The sequence below is a fragment of the Syngnathoides biaculeatus genome, chromosome 5 (assembly GCF_019802595.1).
Source record: "Syngnathoides biaculeatus isolate LvHL_M chromosome 5, ASM1980259v1, whole genome shotgun sequence".
Lineage (NCBI taxonomy): Eukaryota > Metazoa > Chordata > Actinopteri > Syngnathiformes > Syngnathidae > Syngnathoides > Syngnathoides biaculeatus.
The window spans coordinates 10,477,846-10,497,010 of record NC_084644.1 but is presented as its reverse complement, the minus strand read 5'-3'; the positions used below and the strand labels follow the sequence as shown (position 1 = coordinate 10,497,010).

The 19,165-nt window shown below is 42.8% G+C and overlaps 1 protein-coding gene across 2 annotated transcripts in view; it reads left to right on the top strand.

The window, feature by feature from the left end:
• The first annotated feature begins 2,073 nt into the window (after positions 1-2,073).
• bbs9 (Bardet-Biedl syndrome 9) overlaps positions 2,074-19,165 on the top strand; it is a 129,266-nt gene continuing 112,174 nt past the window's right edge. For both annotated transcript variants that reach the window (XR_009795138.1, XM_061820868.1), the window contains exons 1-8: positions 2,074-2,232; positions 3,902-4,013; positions 4,095-4,251; positions 8,957-9,021; positions 9,103-9,216; positions 13,591-13,765; positions 17,780-17,864; positions 18,929-19,112. Coding sequence is in view for 1 of the 2 variants with exons in the window: in XM_061820868.1 (XP_061676852.1) it covers positions 3,902-4,013; positions 4,095-4,251; positions 8,957-9,021; positions 9,103-9,216; positions 13,591-13,765; positions 17,780-17,864; positions 18,929-19,112 (892 nt within the window). In the remaining variant the exon portion in view is untranslated. The remainder of the gene's footprint in view (positions 2,233-3,901; positions 4,014-4,094; positions 4,252-8,956; positions 9,022-9,102; positions 9,217-13,590; positions 13,766-17,779; positions 17,865-18,928; positions 19,113-19,165) is intronic.

The window sequence follows — 19,165 nt, the reverse complement described above, 5'->3', positions numbered from 1 at the left end:
GTTCTCCCGGTTTAACTTTGGGATGATGTGATCTGAGGAAATGCACTTTAAAATAGGTGTGAATATCTGTAGAAATTACAGGATGGATGGTTATGTATGATGATTTAAAAAAAAAAAAATCATGTTTACTTGAAGTCAGCCTTTTAAAGCCCACTTTGCTTAGAAGAAGCACTTTATCCTACATCATATAGTTGTCTCCAAACCGGGCAGAGTGCTGAGCACAAAGTTAAGCATTCAAAAAACAAAACAAACAAAAAAAAACATACCAAAGTTAACCATGACCTTTTTGTTGCAAAAGCCACACACTGGAACTGTCAGTGGCTTTTTTTTTCCTCCCTTCATTTTTTCAAGTTTTTGACATCTTTAATGTATTTTACATGTGCTGCTATCACCTGCATGTTGCCTTTTCTTGATAAAGACTTCAGAAAAAAGCAAATCTATTTACATATATAGTCAATGAAACGGGGAATAACGTCATGCTGTTGTTTATGGACCTGGTGTCAAAATGTTTCCAAAAGTAGATTCATGTGTGGTATTTTTATAAGCAGATTTTTTTTCTTCTTCTTGTAATGGTGAGTTGGAAATGTAATACAACATTTTATTATATGTTACACGACTATGTGTGTCTTTATGGATGGATGGATCTTTGTTTTTGTTTTTGCACTTTACAGCCACCATAGTACTGTACTTTGAAAGCTTTTGAAATGCACCAAATAGCATAAATCACTCTAGTTGAGCATAAGAATTCAAATATTTTCAACTGCAAGCCCACACGAGGTCAAATCTAGGGGAGATCCTAACATTGATAATTCTTATACAATACACTGTAGTATCTCTTTTTTTTTTTAATGCAAAACTTTGAGGAATAAGAAGAAATCGGACAAATGAATACCCTGGGATTGTAATTTACTAGGTGAGCCTTGAACCTAAAACAGTTAAGGATTCAATATCCAAGGGGTGTCAAACTCATTTTTGTCTTGGGCCACATTGTAGTTATGACTTCCCTTGTTAGCTTGAACCCATACAAATTGATGGGTGATGAGTTTTGAAATCTGAAGCCCATGTAATTTTTTTTTGATCTATTATTAGATTTTAAAAAATTATTAACTATTAGATAATTAGTAATATATATATATTTATATATTATCTATTACATTTCTTTTAAAATCGTAATTGGTCATTAAAAAATAATTCTTGCAATTAGTCCATATTACAAGTGAGACAAAGTTGACACAAATGGTTTGTTTTTGCGGGCCAAATAAAATGTCTTTGATCTGGTGCCCGGGCCACCAGGTTTGACATGCAATATCCCATCAATGCTGAGTTTTATGCATTGTAGTACTAGTATTTTATGTTATATTACTTATTGAATGTATAATTGAGAAAATTAAGAAGAACTCACTCTTAACTAAACACAATATGACCGTTTCTCTAAATCATTGCTACCTGTGGCATCTCCCTTCTGGAAAAAGCCCAAATAACGATTTTTGTGTTTGTTTTTTTAATTAAAAAAAAAAGTATTGCACAGACTTTGTGTTCGCTAATATGTCGTTTGTTAGATTCCCCCCCCCCCCAAAAAAAAGGACAAACCACTCTAAAACGAACAATATCGTCACAATTACCATTTCTAAATGCCCTGAGAAGGGTTGCGTCAGGAAGGGCATCCGGCGTAAAACTTGTGCCAGACAAATATGTGCGTTCATCTGAGATGATACGCTGTGGTGACCCCGAAAGGGACAAGCCGAAAGAAACACACACACACTTGTTAGCTTTTCCTACACGATTGAGTAAGAAAGACCACATTTCCCATCAGGCATCTCTCTTTAAGGCTTTTCACCCTTTCTTGATTCGAGCCACTCGTGCGGGAACAAATTTAATACCTTAATCCAATACGAATTGTTATTTTTTTTTTTTACAATCGTGGTTATTGCCTTACGTGGTTATTTGTAATATAAAATTGCAAAGAAGAAGAAGTAATTGGTAAATGAATGTAAGAATGCATTTACCAAGCGCAAATCCCGTGTTACCTACCGGCCAATCAATGAGGAAAAACTCAATTTCCCATGAGGCATTTCTTTTCCGCTCTTGCGCACTACTGACGCGCTCCTACTAGTTGAAGCGTCAGTGCCATGACAACAAGACGATGGCTTCAAGAGGTCGACAAATGTGATTTTTCCCACCACGAGGAGTAAAAAAAACCTTCGCGCTTGTGAGACGCGTCGGTGAAGCAAGGTAAGAGACCCATTGCGCCCGCAAAACGGGCTGTCGGTTAACTCGCTAGGCTAGCTAATTAGACCGCCAAGCTAAAGTTAATGCGTTAGCCGAGAGCTAATTGAATCCGTGAACTTACCTTGATGTGAGCGCGTGAGTATCAAAATGTATTAAAATGACTTATTTTCCTGCTCAAATGCGGAAAACAAAATACGGGAAGTGTTTAAAGCCTCGCGTCAGCTCAGGGCAGGTGAAAGTGCAGGGAGGAATCTGTGCCCTCACTCCACAGTTTTGGCCAGGTATGGTTGGAAAGATTGGTGTTACCAAGTCATTCTTTTTTGTTTAGTGTTCATGATAAAACTACTGTAAATTAGCGTTGTTATGCTTTGAAGTGATCATATTGAAAAGAATTAGCACATATGTAACACTATTTTGGACTGTGGTAAGATAATGGCAATATGCTTTCAACTTTTGAGCGTCATTAAACAACATTTTATAACATAAAACATAATTAAAAGTGCACAAAATTATAAAATGTGTGCCATTTTTAATTTACCACTTTACTGGATTAGCTGACTGTTCTGCCTGCTCAATCAGCACTAAGACAGGAGGCAAAGCTGCTTGTCTTCTCAGGCTTATACACCGTGCCGGTCACATGACTGGCCACGCTGCTCCCCCATTGGCTGCCAGTTTCAGTCTGGCAGGAAGGGGACACATTTAAATGACACTTGAATTTGACAGCCTTGTGATTGAACCAGGAATTTTGAAAATTAAAGTTTAGCTCCTAATAGTGAGAGGAAATATATTTTAATCTTGACAGAAACAATCAGATTTTACGCAGGTACCCCAGGACCTTGACTTATGAGTGCCCCGACGTAATAATTTTTGAAGTTGCGAGATGCTGCTCTGGGATAGGATGGCACTCGAGTGTAGCGAAAATCAATAGAGCAATTACAAGCTGTGCTACAGATCACCTGTGGCCCTGCGCAGAATAAGAGTTACAAGAATGGATGAGTGATTCTATCCTTCCATCAATTTCAACGCTTATCCTCACAAGGGTCGCGGGGATGCTGGAGGATATCCCAGCCAGTCGGGCAAAAGGGAAACGACAGCCTGAACTGGTTGCCAGTCAGTAGCAGGGCACATATGACTGATTCCATGCCATTTCATCCACCCATCCATCCATTCATTTTCTTCGCCACTTATCCTCACAAGGGTCGCAGAGCGTACTGGAGCCTATCCCAGCTGTCAACAGGCAGGAGTCAGGGTACACCCTGAACTGGTTGCCAGCCAATCGCAGGGCCCATGGAGACAGACAACAGTCGCACTCACAATCACACCTAGGGGCAATTTAGAGAGTCCAATTAATGTTGCATGTTTTTGGGCTGTGGGAGGAAATCCGAGTGCCCGTAGAAAACCCACGCAGGGGCTGGGAGAACATGCAAACTCCACACAGACGGGCCCTGGACCTCAGAACTGTGAGGCCAACACTTTACAGCTGCCCCACTGTGCCGCCCCATCCCATTTCATGACCCTTAATTTTTATGAATTCCTATGAAAGGTTTCCAGTTTATTATATTTACTAAATTCTTCAGTTTAACCTACCATGAAAACACTTTCTACACTTTTACAAGCATACTAGTGCTACTAAAAATGTCTCTTTCTTATGTCTTCTTCTCTGTCCAATCAGATGTCTCTGTTCAAGGCGCGGGATTGGTGGTCAACGGTCCTAGGAGAGGGCGAGGAGTTCGACCAAGGATGCGTCTGCGTTGGGGATGTGGACAACAGCGGGACAGGACACGGTATCATAATTAGAACTATTGTATGTTTCAGATCGTATTCATGTCCATCATAACAGTTTTTCTCTTCGTCTTCCTATACAGACAAGGTGGTGGTGGGCAGCTACATGGGCATGTTGCGGATCTTCTCTCCTCACGCCACCAAACCCGCCGAGGGGGGCCAAGGCTCGGCCGAGGCACAGCTCCTTGAAGTCCACCTGCAGAACGCCATCATCCAGGTGGAGCTTGGGAAGTTCGTCTCGTGAGTAGAAATGGTTATTACACAGAGCTAAGAAGGATGTAAAATAGAGTGCTGATGGCATAGTGTGTTGCTTGTTGAGTAGTAAGAGTGGAAACAGTGAATGTTTTGAGCCCATGCATGCAGAAAAGCATGGATGTGCAACCCCCTCAAGGGAAATTGTACGCCTTGTACATTTTCATCAGCAATAATGCAGATGTTGAATCACCTACATCTTCCACCTTAACAGGGATGTCGAAAAACACATTTCTCCTTATGGCTGTGCCTCTCTGGTGAAAAGTGTGGGTGTTGAACCCTTTCTCCAAGAAAAACATGGATATAGAAGAATCCATATTGACCATGGGTCTGACCAATGTTCCTTCTAAAATGCGCACCTGCTCACTTGCGCACTTGTAGCACACACTCAGTGCACATGAATACCGATCCAGCGCAGTGAACCCACACGGCAGGTCTCACCATGCCACAAACTCTACTTCCTTGTTTACCTGACACCACCCACCTCCGGCTCTGAAAGGGGTACACTCATAATTACAAACACCGCCCACCACCGGTGCTTTAGTTCAAAACACAGTCTGTGCAACGTAGAGCAAAAGACGAGTTAGACATTCTTCTTATGTTCACTCTCGATAACAATGGCAAAAGTAACAAAAAAAAAATATGTTGCTTTAATGAATGTTGGAGTATGTGAACAATAATAATAATAATAATGACGATGAAGCGATAGTGGTGAAAATGGATGAGATTTTCTCTTTTTTGAGTAAAAAAGGTCTGGTCTGAATCCAAAGGAGAAAGTACAGGATGAGATGGTGTGTAATGTTAAAATTCCACCATGGTGCAGCCTGATAGAGGATGAAAGCACAGACTATACAGTGGACAAAAAGATAGTTCTGTATTTCAAAAATAGGAGACATCATAACATTAACCTTAAAACTGTTTGGTAGCATCATTCAGTTTTCAACATGCATTGTTAAAGATATCCTACAAGGAATAATTCAGTTTTACACCAAGAAAAACAGACGGGGATATCATTGTGGGTTAAAAATTAATAAATGAAACAAAGTTGGAGCCGACATTTCAAATTTACAGTTCATAGTTGGCTTGGTTTGGTTAGCAATTAATTTTTTTTGTTGGTTGACATTTTCATTGCAAGTTTGCAAAAACACAAGTAAAATTGTTCTTAAAGTTTTCTGATGGTAATGTAAATGGTGTAATCTGAACCTTTTAATGAGGCATGTAACGTCAATGGATGTTGCTCGCAGTGGTCAAAGGGAGCGCTCACGGGCTTAGCGTGTTTGCTCTGACACGTCAAAAATTAGAGGGAACATTGGGTCTGACCCGTTTTGGGTATGGTCTAGAGGTTGAACCCTTTAAACTGAAAAAGTGTGGTTGTTAAAAAAACGACATCTGCCACAGATTAGGCCACCATGAAAAAATGTGTGGCTAATGAAAGGTTAATGAGACTCTTTAGTGGAAGTGTGGGTGTTGAACCCTTTCAGTGAAAAAGGTGTTGATGTTGAAAAACCCACATTTTGTCACGGATGCCACCCCACTGCAGATAAATCTGGGTGCTCAACCCTTTCACCAGGAATATTGTGGCTGTTGAAACATCCACAATCTCCCCAGGCGCAACATCTCAGGGAAAAGTGTGGGTGTTGAAACTTTGAAAGTCCAGTATGCGGAAGCAAAGAAACTGAGCCTTCATGCGTGAGACAAAGCCAACACGTATCAACCTCATCTCACTCAAATTAGCTTTGGCCTGATTTTCCAGTCACGAGCACACAAATGAGGATTACGAGCAGTATCAGCGTGATACGGACTAAAGCCGCTAGTGTGGCTTTTATGTGGGAAGAGGGATGGTTAAATATGTTACAACGCTTCAGTTGGCCATTGTGATAAAATCACTGAATGTTATGCTCAAACTTTGCATAGTCTTACAGTGGTTTAATTTTTATTATTACAGTAGATTACATTTGATAAGTAAATTTCAGTTGTGTTAGATGTGTTTCAGTTGTGAACTTAACTTAGGAGATTGTGTATAAGTACAATAAATTTCCATATTATCTTTTGGAATTTTTTCTTCTGAAACATATATTTAGGTACACTGTTTATTTAAGTCGTACAATACACATTTCGTTAACTATTTAAGTAGATTTTGTTATTTTACATTTATAAATGTTTTTACTTATTTTAGTAAATAATTGTTTAAATCACATAATGTAATTATCTACAATAAAATAAAGCAAATATCAATATGTAATATTTTGCACATTATCTTTTACCTCTTTTTAACATTTCTCTCATTTAATTAATTTTTAATATTGTGCATAATAGAATAAAATTAAAGTGTAAAATAAGCCATTTTACATGTACTGTATATTTGACATATTTTTGTATTTATTGTACTAAATAATTGAATTAATTAATTAAAGGAAATGGAAACTAACATTTATTTTATCAATAAAATAAACATTTGTGTGTACTCTACATCTGCATTTAAAACATTTTGTAAATAATTTTTCATTTGTTTTTTATTTTTTTTTTCCCTTTAATTATAGTCTTGGAGTAGCCATCACAAAGCCCTGATCTGAATCCCATCCAAAATGTGTGGGTAGATCTGAAAATGCGGTGCGAGCAAGGCACTGACAAACCACCGGTTTTCACCAGTTCTGTCACGAGGAATGGGCAGAGTACTCTCAAACGCTTGTGGAAGGTTACCCAAAAGTTTACCTCAAGCCATGCAGTTCAAAGTCATGCTACTCAATGTATATAAACTTTTGATCTCGAAGAAAATAATGTCAAATTCTCTCTCTCATTATAGTGGCATTTAACAAAATTAAATAGTTTTGATGATCCTGACTGGCCTGAAACAGGAGATGTTTAGTCTGATTTGATTTCAGATAGTGAGACAAAAAAGGAAGAAAGGTTTTTTTGCAATGTATGTAAACTTCTGGCTTCAACTTTACATCATAAAATTGAATAAATTACTTAACATTTTACTTTTTATTTATCTTTACCTCATATATGTATGACCTGACCTATTTGCCCATTTGAAGTCAAAGTTGACCTTTAAACACAAAAGTTTGTCCAACTAATTTATATCTCACAGCCAGGTGGCGCCGTCTCCCTTTAGCCAGTGTGCTGGAATAGAAGCGAGCTTTCTTTCAAGGAAAACGTTTTTCAAAAAAATCTCTGTGGCCTTCGTTCTTTCTTTCTTCCTTCCCACAGCGTTGTGTCGGTCTTTGATGAATGCTGCGGTTTTCCAATGCGGAATTCCTCCTGGGAATGTGGCGGGCAGTCTGGAGGCGAGGTTGGTGTGTATAAATATGGCAGGCAGGTCAAGGCAGCGGGCACTCCACCAGATATTTTTTCCTTTCCTTGGACGAAAGAACAGTTGTGTGATCGACTTCCCCTTCCGTCCTGGTCGTTCCTTTGTTGTTTTCTTTCGGCTTGTCCCGATTAGGGTCCCCACAGTGTGTCATCTTTTTCCATCTAAGCCTGTCTCCTGCATCTTCCTCACTATCACTCACAGTCTTCGTGTCCTCCCTCACCACATCCATCAACTTTTTCGTTGGTCTCCCTCTCGCTCTTTTGTACTTTTATACTCACTCTGTTGCCTCTGAACATGTCCAAACAATCGGAGTCTGCTAAAAGGATCAAATCTAATCAGTAGAGTAGTAGTGTCATGGCAGTATCTGATACCATCCGTAGGTTAAAAATGTATGTTTAGGAGTATAGAAAGTGTTTATAAGAGCCAAGTAATCAAAAAATATGTGGTTGTTACTTCTCGGATTTCACCTATTTTTGGGTTGATCTGGAATCTCGGCAAGTAACCCGTACGATAAATGAGGGATTAATGTGCAGTAGTTCCTTGCCACAGAGAAGCAATATCATGATGACTAAGCAATATGTTCGTCAAAATGACACTCATCAAATAACATCAACATTGTCCTTTGGCACCAAGATGGCTGCAAAGGACTACATTTCTGTCAATGAAGACACTTCAAAATAATTCCTTGATGCCAAGAGATGCCGGAGATGAGATGTCCAAATGAAGCCCCTCAACTCACTTCTACATATTTTTTTTTTTTTTTTTGCCAGCCAGATGCCACAACACGATAGCTCACCACAACATTTGTCTAAATAGAGCTCCTGAACTCACTTTAAAATAGTTGCATGGCATCACAATGCCACAAGATGTGGCAAAGCACTACATTTCTAAACTAAACCTTCTCAATTGTTTTCCAGTGTTGTTACTTGGCACCTCTTTTGGTTCAGAATCCAGTGTTCTTTTTCCATCAAATGGCAACAATTCTTGAAATTATGTGCAGTAAGTTACTGAAAGACGGGATGGTGGGTCAGCTGGTAAAACGTTGGCCTCACAGTTCTGAGGTCCAAGGTTCAATCCTGGACCTGCCTGTGTGGAGTTTGCATGTTCTCCCCGTGCCTGCGTGGGTTTCCTCCCACATCCCAAAAACCCGCAACATTAATTGGACATTCTAAATTGCCCCTAGGTGTGATTGTGATTGTCTCCATGTGCCCTGCGATTAGCTGGCAACTAGTTCAGGGTGTACCCCGCCTCCAGCCTGTTGACAGCTGGGATGGGCTCCAGCACTCCCCGTGTGAAGATGAGCAGTGAAGAAAATGGATGGATGGAAGTTGCTGAAATTGGAAATAAAAAAATCTTGCTCTGATTTTGTTGTGTTACCAGGTGTTCAGATCTTCTCCACCTGGCTGTCCTACACCCCAGGAAGTTGTCCGTCTTTTCTGTTCTGGGTAACTTTCGCCTCCTCCCCTGTGTCACTTCCTGTTTCAGCAGCCATGTGTTGACATGTGTGTGCGCGTGTGTGTGTTTAGGCACGGCAGGCAACGTGGAGCATGGTGACCAGTACCAGATCAAACTGGTCTATGAGCACAACCTGCAGAGGACCGCCTGCAATATGACATACGGAAGTTTTGGAGGAGTCACGGGTAGCGCACACATGCACAGCACACGTACACATTCACACACCCAATGCATTTGAATTGATGCCGTCTCATGCTCTAGGCTTTTGGAAAAAAACAAGTGGGGGACAACCCTGCCACAATCCAAAACAATTTTACGCACACCAACACTTGAACGATGCGGTCTAATGCTGCGGGCTTTCTGGAAAAAACAAGTCGGGGACAGCCCTGCACTTGTCACAATCCAAGAAAAACACGCACATGGACAGGAATCCCCTTTAAAGTGCAGAAAATGATTATTCCAAATAAAGACTGCTTTGTCGAGGCATGTCTCGTGTGTGTGTGTGTGTGTGTGTGTGTGTGTGTGTGAGTGTGTGTGTGTGTGTGTGTGTGTGTGTGTATGGACGCACACACACACACGAGTATGGAATATGCCAGACAGACTGCGGCCTGGCATAGTGGACCCCTCATTCACTCCCTGTTTACATGAGGGCGTTTTGGGCCTCAGGAACTTTATCCCGGAACTTAACTTAGGAGGAAACTCGCACGTGTTTGTACTGCAGGAACTCCAAATTTAGTTCCTGGGGAATTATTTCAGGGGGATTGAAGACCCTGATTGGGGGTGGTGGATGGGGTGTAAGTGTGTGTGGTTTTTTTTCTGTATATATGTGTGGTTGATATGTATATAAATGTGTGTTCACGCATATTTTTGTGTGTGTATCAGAATCATTTTTATTACCTCAGTACAGTGTGTCAAAAACACAAGGACTTTGTCTCCCATAGTTGGATCCATTCTAGTACGACAACAGACATCCATCCATCCATTTTCTTTGCCGCTTATCCTCACAAGGGTCGTGGGGAGTGCTGGAGCTTATCCCAGCTGTCAACGAGCAGGAGGCGGGGTACACCCTGAACTGGTCGCCAGCCAATCGCAAGGCACATAGAGACAAACAGCCGCTCTCACAATCACACCTAGGAGTAATTTAGAGTGTCCAATTAACGTTGCATGTTTTTGGGTTGAGGTAGGAAACCGGAGTGCCCGGAGGAAACCCACGCAGGCACGGGCAGAACATGCAAACTCCACACCGGGAGGGCTGGGATTAAACCCGGGTCCTCAGAACTGTGAGGCCAGCACTTTCTAGCTGGTCCACTGTGCCACCCAACAGACAGACATTTGACAAAACATACTTTTACATTAATCCATGGTCTGTATCGCTTATCTTCACTTTTTAGACATACAAAACAAAGAAGGAATAGTCACTGAGCAATGAAAGGAGTGTGACTGTGTGAGTGAGAGAGACAAAGGGGGAAAGAATAAATGTGAAGATTAGATTGTTTAATAGTGTATTTTAGTGACAGTGTAACTCACGGACAGTGTGTACATCTGTAAGTGAGTCTCAGTGTGAATGTGACCACGCGTAAGCGTGAACGTGATTCGGTAAAATGTATCATATTGGGCAGCAGGTTTCGGCATCCACAAATAATGTTTTGTCCGTCTTCTATTTTCCACCACTAGAGGACAGTGGCCTCCACTGAATTGCTGTGTTTCTCCTTTCTTTGCGTCGGCCCGTTCGAACATCCATCCATTCATCCATTTTCAACACTGCTCATCCTAGTCTGGGTCGCTCGAGCCTATCCCCTGTTGACTTCGGGTGAAAGGCGGACTACGCCCTGAACTGGTTGCCAGTCAATCACAGGGCACATATAGACACCGTCACTGAGTGGGAACTCAACCCACCCTGCCAGCACCAAAGTCAGACGAGCGTACCGCTCCACAAATAGTGACTTCGGTTAGAACAATGATTGTCAAACATGTGACACGAAGTAGAAAATAAAAATGGTTTGTATATGTTTATCCAGGTGGAACAGTGGAGCAACTGGTAAAGCATTGGCCTCACAGTTCTGAGGTCCGGGGGTTCAATCCGGCCCCGCCTGTGTGGAGTTTCCATGTCCTCCCCGTGCCTGCGTGGGTTTTCTCCAGGCACTCCGGTTTCCTTTGCCATCCCAAAAACATGCCACATTAATTGGACACTCTAAATTGCCCCAAGGTGTGATTGTGAGTGCGCCTGATTGTCTCCATGTGCCCTGGGATTGGCTGGCAACCAGTTCAGGGTGTACCCCGCCTCCTGCTCGTTGACAGCTGGGATAGGCTCCAGCACTACCCACGACCCTTGTGAGGATAAGCGGCAAAGAAAATAGATGAATGGATGGATATGTCTATCCATCCATTTGCCGTACTGCTTATCCTCACTTGGGTCACGGCCATGATGGAACCTATCTCAGCTGACTGACGTAGCGGGGTACAGAATGAAACGGTGCCCTGCCAATTATAGGGTACATAAACCAATCACATCCTCGGGTTGAGATGACTGTAAATTGCCCATAGGTGTGATCATGGGTGCATGGGGTTGTTTAGATGTGCTCTGGCAACCAATTCAGGGTGTAATCAGCCTCTCGCCTGAAGATAGCTGTGATAGGCTCCTGCACGCCCGTGACACTAGTGAGGATAAGCAGTACAGAAAATTCATGCATAATTTATATTATTGTAAGCCACTGTAAGATGCAGTTTGAACATCAACACTGTATTTGAATATGGAAAATAAAAACTATAATAAAAATGATGTAAGTGAGATGTAGTGCACATAAACGTACAATAAGAATCATTAAATATTACAAAAACAGTTATTTCTTAAACATTCCACACTAACTTACTGTAAAAGTTAAATACAACTGAACTGTTCCACACTTTTGAGAATTACCTGGCCAGAATGAATGCCATGCTGTTTAGTTTGGGGAATTTTTCCTTCCTCCCCCTTCCCGAGAGGTCAGAGTTCATTTGCAAGGAGCCACGAGAGAGTCTTTGTGTCACAGACACACACGCACGCACACACATACTTTGTGCTGCTGCTTTAACTTGACCTTAAAGCAAAACCACATTACCGCTGCGTCGTCCGGGCTATTTTTAAACCGAGGTTATTATCTTTTATTGGTGTATAAGTCAGCGTGCAGTGGACGTCAAGGATTGAATAACATAGCCATAAGCTAATAAACCGAAATAGAACGTATAGTAGTGCACTTTTATACTCGTCCATTGTGTGCACTCGACACACAAGATTCTCTGTGTAACACGCAGCGGTTAATGATGGGTTTTATTTTTATTATACGTGATACCTTTCGGACTTAGTGGTGAGCAAGTCTGCCTCAAAAGTTCTCAGGTTCTGAGTTTAAATCTGAGCTGAGGTGTGACGTTTTCATCTTCTCCCTGCATTTGTGCTGGCTTTACTCAGGACACGCATTGAAGACAAACTTGTGCATCAGTCCCAATGTGACCGAATGCATGTTCGTCCGTGTATGCGTGCACTGATTGACTGGCCATCAGTTCACCGTTTACATGTGCGCCTGTGCATCTCTCTTTCCCTTCATAACTACTGCGGAACATTCTCATCACGCATGCGCGTAAACACAGTTGTTTACACAGAAGAGGTGCAACGGAGTGTGTTGCTTTTCTTTGCAAATCTCTGCTGATGGATGGTTTGGATCTGTGTGTGTGTGTGTGTGTGTGTGTGTGTGTGTGTGTGTGTGTGTGGGCGTTTGTGTGCCTGCGTGCGTGCATGAATGATTGTGCACCGTAGGTGGCTGTCTCTGTGACCTCTACTTGACGGCAGTGAGAGTTTTAATAGCGCAGTGAGGCCTAATTATAGTCCTCCGGTCACATCGCTGCTTCATGGTAGCGTGTGTGTGTGTTTTTTTGCGCATGTGCTAAGGTGTTAATAGAGATATCAGACTGAGTCGGAGTGAGAAACACACCTCACTCTGCACAGCGCCGCTGCCGTTGAAATGAAACAGAAGCAAGATTTGTTTAATTGTGTGTGTGCGTGGGGGGGGGGGGGGGGCAAGAAGCTACATAAATCATTGTAGATTTAACAGAAGAGTTTGAATTACTAAGTCAAATCTAACTATGCAAATAATGGCATCCCAGATCAGCTATTGTTGGAATGCATGTACCCGGACGATAATTTATGTACTTTTGGGGTCCCCAACACGACTTGCCCTGAGAATCAGTGTCATGTCTTCTGAAAAATATTAGCCCCCAATCCACACCATGTTGGGTGGACAGGTCGATCATAACAGGGGCCAGGAAAAATATCTGATGGACCCCTGTTTGAACTTGCACAAATAGTTGATGCTAAATTCTAAATTATTGGCCATGGCATCTACTGTATATACTGTATGTGTGTGTGTGTGTGTGTGCGTGCGTGCGTGCGTGCGTGCGTGTGTGTGTGTGTGTGTGTGTGTGTGTGTGTGTGTGTGTTGTGTGTGTGTGTGTGTGTGTGTGTGTGTGTGTGTGTGTGTGTGTGTGGATTGATGGATAAACCCCATCCTCTTTCCTCCTCCTGTCAGGTCACCACTCGCTGTGCATCCAGTCAATGGACGGCATGCTGATGTTTTTCGAACAGGACAGCTACTCCTTCGGAAGGTTCCTGCCGGGATTTCTGCTTCCCGGCCCGCTGGCCTACAACCACCGGACGGACAGCTTCCTTACAGTGTCTTCGGCCCGCCACCTGGAGAGCTACAAGTAGGTTTCACCGACTCCCGACTCGGTGTAGGTTGAGCCTCGACCCAAAAGCCCTGAAAGTGAGAAAGAAAATGTGACAAAAGCAAAAATGCGCCCGGGAAGTCTTTGTGTTGCCATTTTTAAAGTGTACACCGTGAACAAGTTGTGTGTTGTCAAACGTGCAGACAGTCTTTTGGCACGTTGGTGTGTGTGTGTGTTGGCCGACACTATCAGCGCACATGTACAGTGTAAGCAAACACTCTTTGGTAGTTGTAGTCTCAGTGAAAGATGATCATGTTGGAAACATCACACACAGACACACATCAAAATGAATCTCATCACAGATGCCAAAACTCACACATATACACAAGGGACTTGTACAGGAGTGCACGAAAAGCTCCATAAGTTGTGCAAAAGTGTGGTGGCCAGATCAGGCGACACTACATGATTTTATGGACTGTAGCTAGCCAAAGCATAGAAATGTTGGGCATCAATTAGACATTTGCTGTAGTCGTACTGATTGTTCTCCGTAGGGTCACATTTAGGTGACCTGGAGCCCATCTGAGTTCGCTGGACAGGTTGCCAATCAATTGCAAGGCACATATTAACAAATAAGCGTTCAACCCCACATTAGCAAACTCTAAATCCTTCATGCCTCTTTGCTGCCGCTTGGAAACTCAAGGCTGCAGTGCCCGCCAACATTTTTCTACTGGGTTGCGGTCTAGAGATTGATGGTATCACTTTTGGGCTTTTGGGAACCTGTCAAATGAAATCATAGATTGGTTTGTAAATACACTACAATTGTTTTCAGAAAATTTCTGTAATTATGTGTAAAGACTAAGAACAATACTCGATTGTGGAGCTATAGCATTAAAATTTTCTTCATTATTTCAGTTTTCCTGATTTTGGTTTTGGGTGTGGCTAAAATGCCACAAAGACTTCTTATTCTTTTTCTTTCGGCTTGTCCCATTAGGGTTCGCCACAGCGTGTCATCTTTTTCCATCTAAGCCTATCTCGTGCATCCTCCTTTCTAACACCCACTGTCCTCATGTCCTCCCTCACAACATCCATCAACCTTTTCTTTGGTCTTCCTCTCGCTCTTTTGCCTGGCAGCTCCATCGTGAGCACCTTTCTACCAATATACTCACTCTCTCGCCTCTGAACATGTACAAACCGTCAAAGTCTGCTCTCTCGAATCTTCTCTCTAAAACGTCCAACTTTGGCTGTCCCTCTAATTGGGCTAATTTGTAATCCTATCCAACCTGTTCACACCAAGGGAGAACCTCAGGATCTTCGTTTGTGCTACCTCCAGTTCTGCTTCCTGTTGTTTCTTCAGAGCCACCGTCTCCAATCCGTACATCATGGTCGGCCTCACCAATGTTTTATAAACTTTGCCCTTCATCCTAGCGGAGACTCTTCTGTCACGTAGAACACCAGACACCTTCCGCCAACTGTTCCATCCCGCTTGGACCCGTTTCTTGACTTCCTTACCACAGTCTCCATTGCCATTACCATTGCTCTGTATTGTTGACCCCAAGTATTTGAAGTCGTCCACGCTCGCTATCTCTTCTCCCTGGAGCCTCACTCTTCCCCCTCCACCTTTGTCATTCATGCACAAATATTCTGTTTTACTTCAGCTGGTCTTCATTTCTCTCCTTTCCAGTGCGTGCCTCCATCTTTCTAATTGTTCCTCTACCTGCTCCCTTCTTTCACTGCGGATCACAAACATGAAAGTGCGGATCTGCGAACATCATGGTCCAAGGGGATTCCAGTCTCACCTCATCTGCCAGCCTATCCATTACTACCGCAAACAGGAAGGGGCTCAGTGTGGAACCCTGATGCAGTCCCACCTCCACCTTAAATTCTTCTGACACACCTACGGCAGATCACATCGCTGTTCTGGTCCCCTTATACATGTCCTGTACTATTCTAACATATTTCTCCACCACACCGGACTTACGCATGCAGTACCACAGTTACTCTCTTGGTACTCTTGTCATAGGCTTTCTCTTGGTCTACAAAGACACAATGTAGCTCCTTCTGACCTTCTCTGTACTTTTTCACGAGCATCCTCAAGGCAAATAATGCATCTGTGGTACTCTTTCTAGGCATGAAACCATACTGTTGCTCGCAGATACTTGCTTCTAAACTAAAATGCCACAAAGTAAGAAGACTATTTTTAGTCTGTAGTTTTCTCTGCCTACTACATTAAGAATTTGAGCACTTTCTATTGGCTCAGTAGTTATTCAGCGCATTTTCAGTGTGAAGTTCGATGCCTGGCTAGCCAGGCCAAACGACGTAAATGCATCTTCCTTCGGATAGTCCTCTGGTGATTTTATTTTTAGTAAGCAGATTTACAAATTGAGCAGGGGAACAAATCCATATACCTGCCGCTGCACTGCATGTTCCCTGCGACTGATCGCCGACCAGTTACACCTGAATTTAATGAGGCCAAGCTCTATTGAGAATATATAATATATCAAAATAATACTGAATAATACAGTTTAATGAGTGCTACATAATTTTATCTTCTCCCTTGTGTATCTGAAGCAAACAATTCCCATCAGTCGTTTCCAGGAAACGTGCTCACTCCACATCTGTGAGTGCTCCTTCGACTCCCCACTCTTATCCACTTGGGCTTCATGCATAACGTTAAACAGCCCTGACGTTGGCGCTAATAGAGCCGGACACCCCGGGACCACATAAAATGTGTGGGCTGGGTGTCGGTCAGACCTGGCGGAGACCACTCGCAGCTGCGGAAAAATAAAAATACATCGAGGTGACGAAAGAAGCAAAAGATACAGTGGCTTTTCCCATAGGAAATAATGTAAATGAATTTTAATATGTTCCAGTGTCCAATTGTCACTGTCAAAAATGTTTTAAGTATTAGGTTGATATGTTTAAGACTCATACAAGGGTATAAAGATGTGAGTAGTAAAAACAATAACAAACTAAATGGATTACTGCAAATCCCCGGGACGACCAAACACAGCTGACTTAGTTTGACAAAAATTTCTTATCTATGTTTAGTACAACATTCTTTTCTTTTTCCTTTGCCGATCTAGCTGTCTGGCGGCACAGTGGCGCAGCTGTAAAGCAGTGGCCTCACAGTTCTGAGGTCCAGGTTTAAATCCCAGCCCCGTCTGCGTGGGGTTTGCATGTTCTCCCTGCGTAGGTTTTCTCCGGGCACTCTGGTTTCCTCCTTCATCCCAAAAACATGCAACATTAATTGGACACTCTAAATTGCCCCTAGGTGAGATTGTGAGTGCGGCTGTTTGTCTCTATGTGCCCTGCCATTGGCTGCCAACCAGTTCAGGGTGTACCCCGCCTCCTGCCCGTTGACAGCTAGGCTCCAGCACTCCCCGCGACCCGCGTGCGGATAAGCAGCTAAGAAAATGGATGGCTGGATGAATGGATCTATCTGTCTAACCGCCTGTCCTTTTGTCTGTCTTTTCATCCATTAACACATTTGTTTAGTCATATTTATCTATCAGATTTGTGATGCCTAAACTGCATCTACCCATCTTTCTGATGGTAAACCCTACTGGCTATCCACCCATCTATCTACGGTATCTAGTATTAGTTATCTACCCATTCATCAGTCTTGTTCTATTTAGCCATCTATCGATTTACCCAGCTATCTATCTAATTATGGCCATCTGCCCATCTGTTTAATTATTCCAACCCATTTGTTATGTTCTCCAGGTATCTACCCATCTATCTGTCTAGTTTTCTCTATTTATATAACAGTCTAGCTACCAACTTACCAACGAACGATCAATCTATCCAGATCCTATCACTACTAACTGTATTCCATACCCTTATTAATAATAAATGAAATTAAAGATGTTTGATGCTCTCCTCAGTGCAAGTATCCTCTCCAGTTTATCCTGGCCAGTTCATTCTGTATTGGTTCAGCTGTTCGATTACCCGTTCCTACCAATAACATCCTGAAAAGTTTGACCTACTCGAGGGGTCAATATCAGCGGAGTTCTGGTGGCAGTCACGGCTCTTTACATCTGCTCTGCTCCTCAGGTACGAAACTCTGGCCGTGGCGACGGAGGCAGAAAGCCGCCATGACCCCGACCAGCCCCTCAAGACTGACGGCAAGAGGCTGACCGTGAGTCCTCACCTCCCGTGAACCCCGCGGCAACAGCGCTGTGATGTCACTTGTTCCTCTGTCGGCCATTAGAGCTCGTTAACGCTAACAGGCCCAATTTGCAAGCATAAACCTATTGACGCGACTTGTTCAGCGCTTATGGCGTCATGTTAGTTGTACTTGGCATGGAAGCTCTTTACTTGCACCCGGCTGCCCTTGCATTAGCATTCATGGAAAGCCTTATGTAGCGCACAAGTAACCACGACAACAGACACTGATTTCAAGCGCCACATAATGAGTAGAGAGGCGTTTATATAACAGGTACACATGTACATGCCACTAAAGGGTTCACAAAGAGTTGAATGGGTGAATGAATAGGCTCCTAGTTTAATGTGATTAGTAGATAAATGGAGTGATGGATAGGTGGAGTGGTAGATGAGTTGGTGAATCTTTTGATAATTTTGGTTTTGATGTGACACTGTGAGTGTGTACCTCGTCAGTAATGACTTGCCTACACAGACAGCGTACGGGGCAATGTAAGAGTTTTCTGATTACAGATGTAAAAGGCAATTATTCCTCACTGCCTCGTGAGCGCCATCAAATGGTATCTTACATACATGCTGGCACTGTAACCAGCGTGTTTAAGTGTAGTTTGTTGGATAAATCACACAACAATTGTAAAGTATGTTGCAAAAATATGGTACATATCATAGATTATTCCATAATTTTGTTTTTTGCTGGGGTGTACGGAAGATGACCTCCACGAATAATGGGGGAACGCTGTTAAATGGCGTGATGAGTGGATGCGTGGTTGGATGAATGGACAGATGATGTGTGGATGAGTGTCTTAAATCCCTGGATGAATGTGTGAGTGAGTGAATGGACGGACTGATGTATTGATAGGTAGACTGTTTGATGAATGGACTGATGGATAGGTGGATGAGTGGATTAATATTCTAAAAGACGGGTAGGTGAATACATAAATTAATTGGATGTGTTGATGTATTAATGACTGAATTGTGCAAGTGTGTTAATGAATCAATTCTGAGAGTTAAACTGGAGTTATTTGTTGTTTTTGCCGGCAGCCTGACTGGATGTTGATCTTGGGCGAGCAGGCCCTGGACATCTCTGTGCCCTCTTTCTCCCACTCGCCCTCCTCCATCTTCGTCCTTGGAGAGCGGAATCTCTTCTCCCTGCGTGACAACGGGCTGATCTACTTCATGAAGAAGCTGGAGTTTAACCCTAGCTGCTTCTTGCCATATAGCTCGCGTGAGTCAAACTCTTGTGGTCGTATGCACAACACACATTCGCCATTGTAGTGG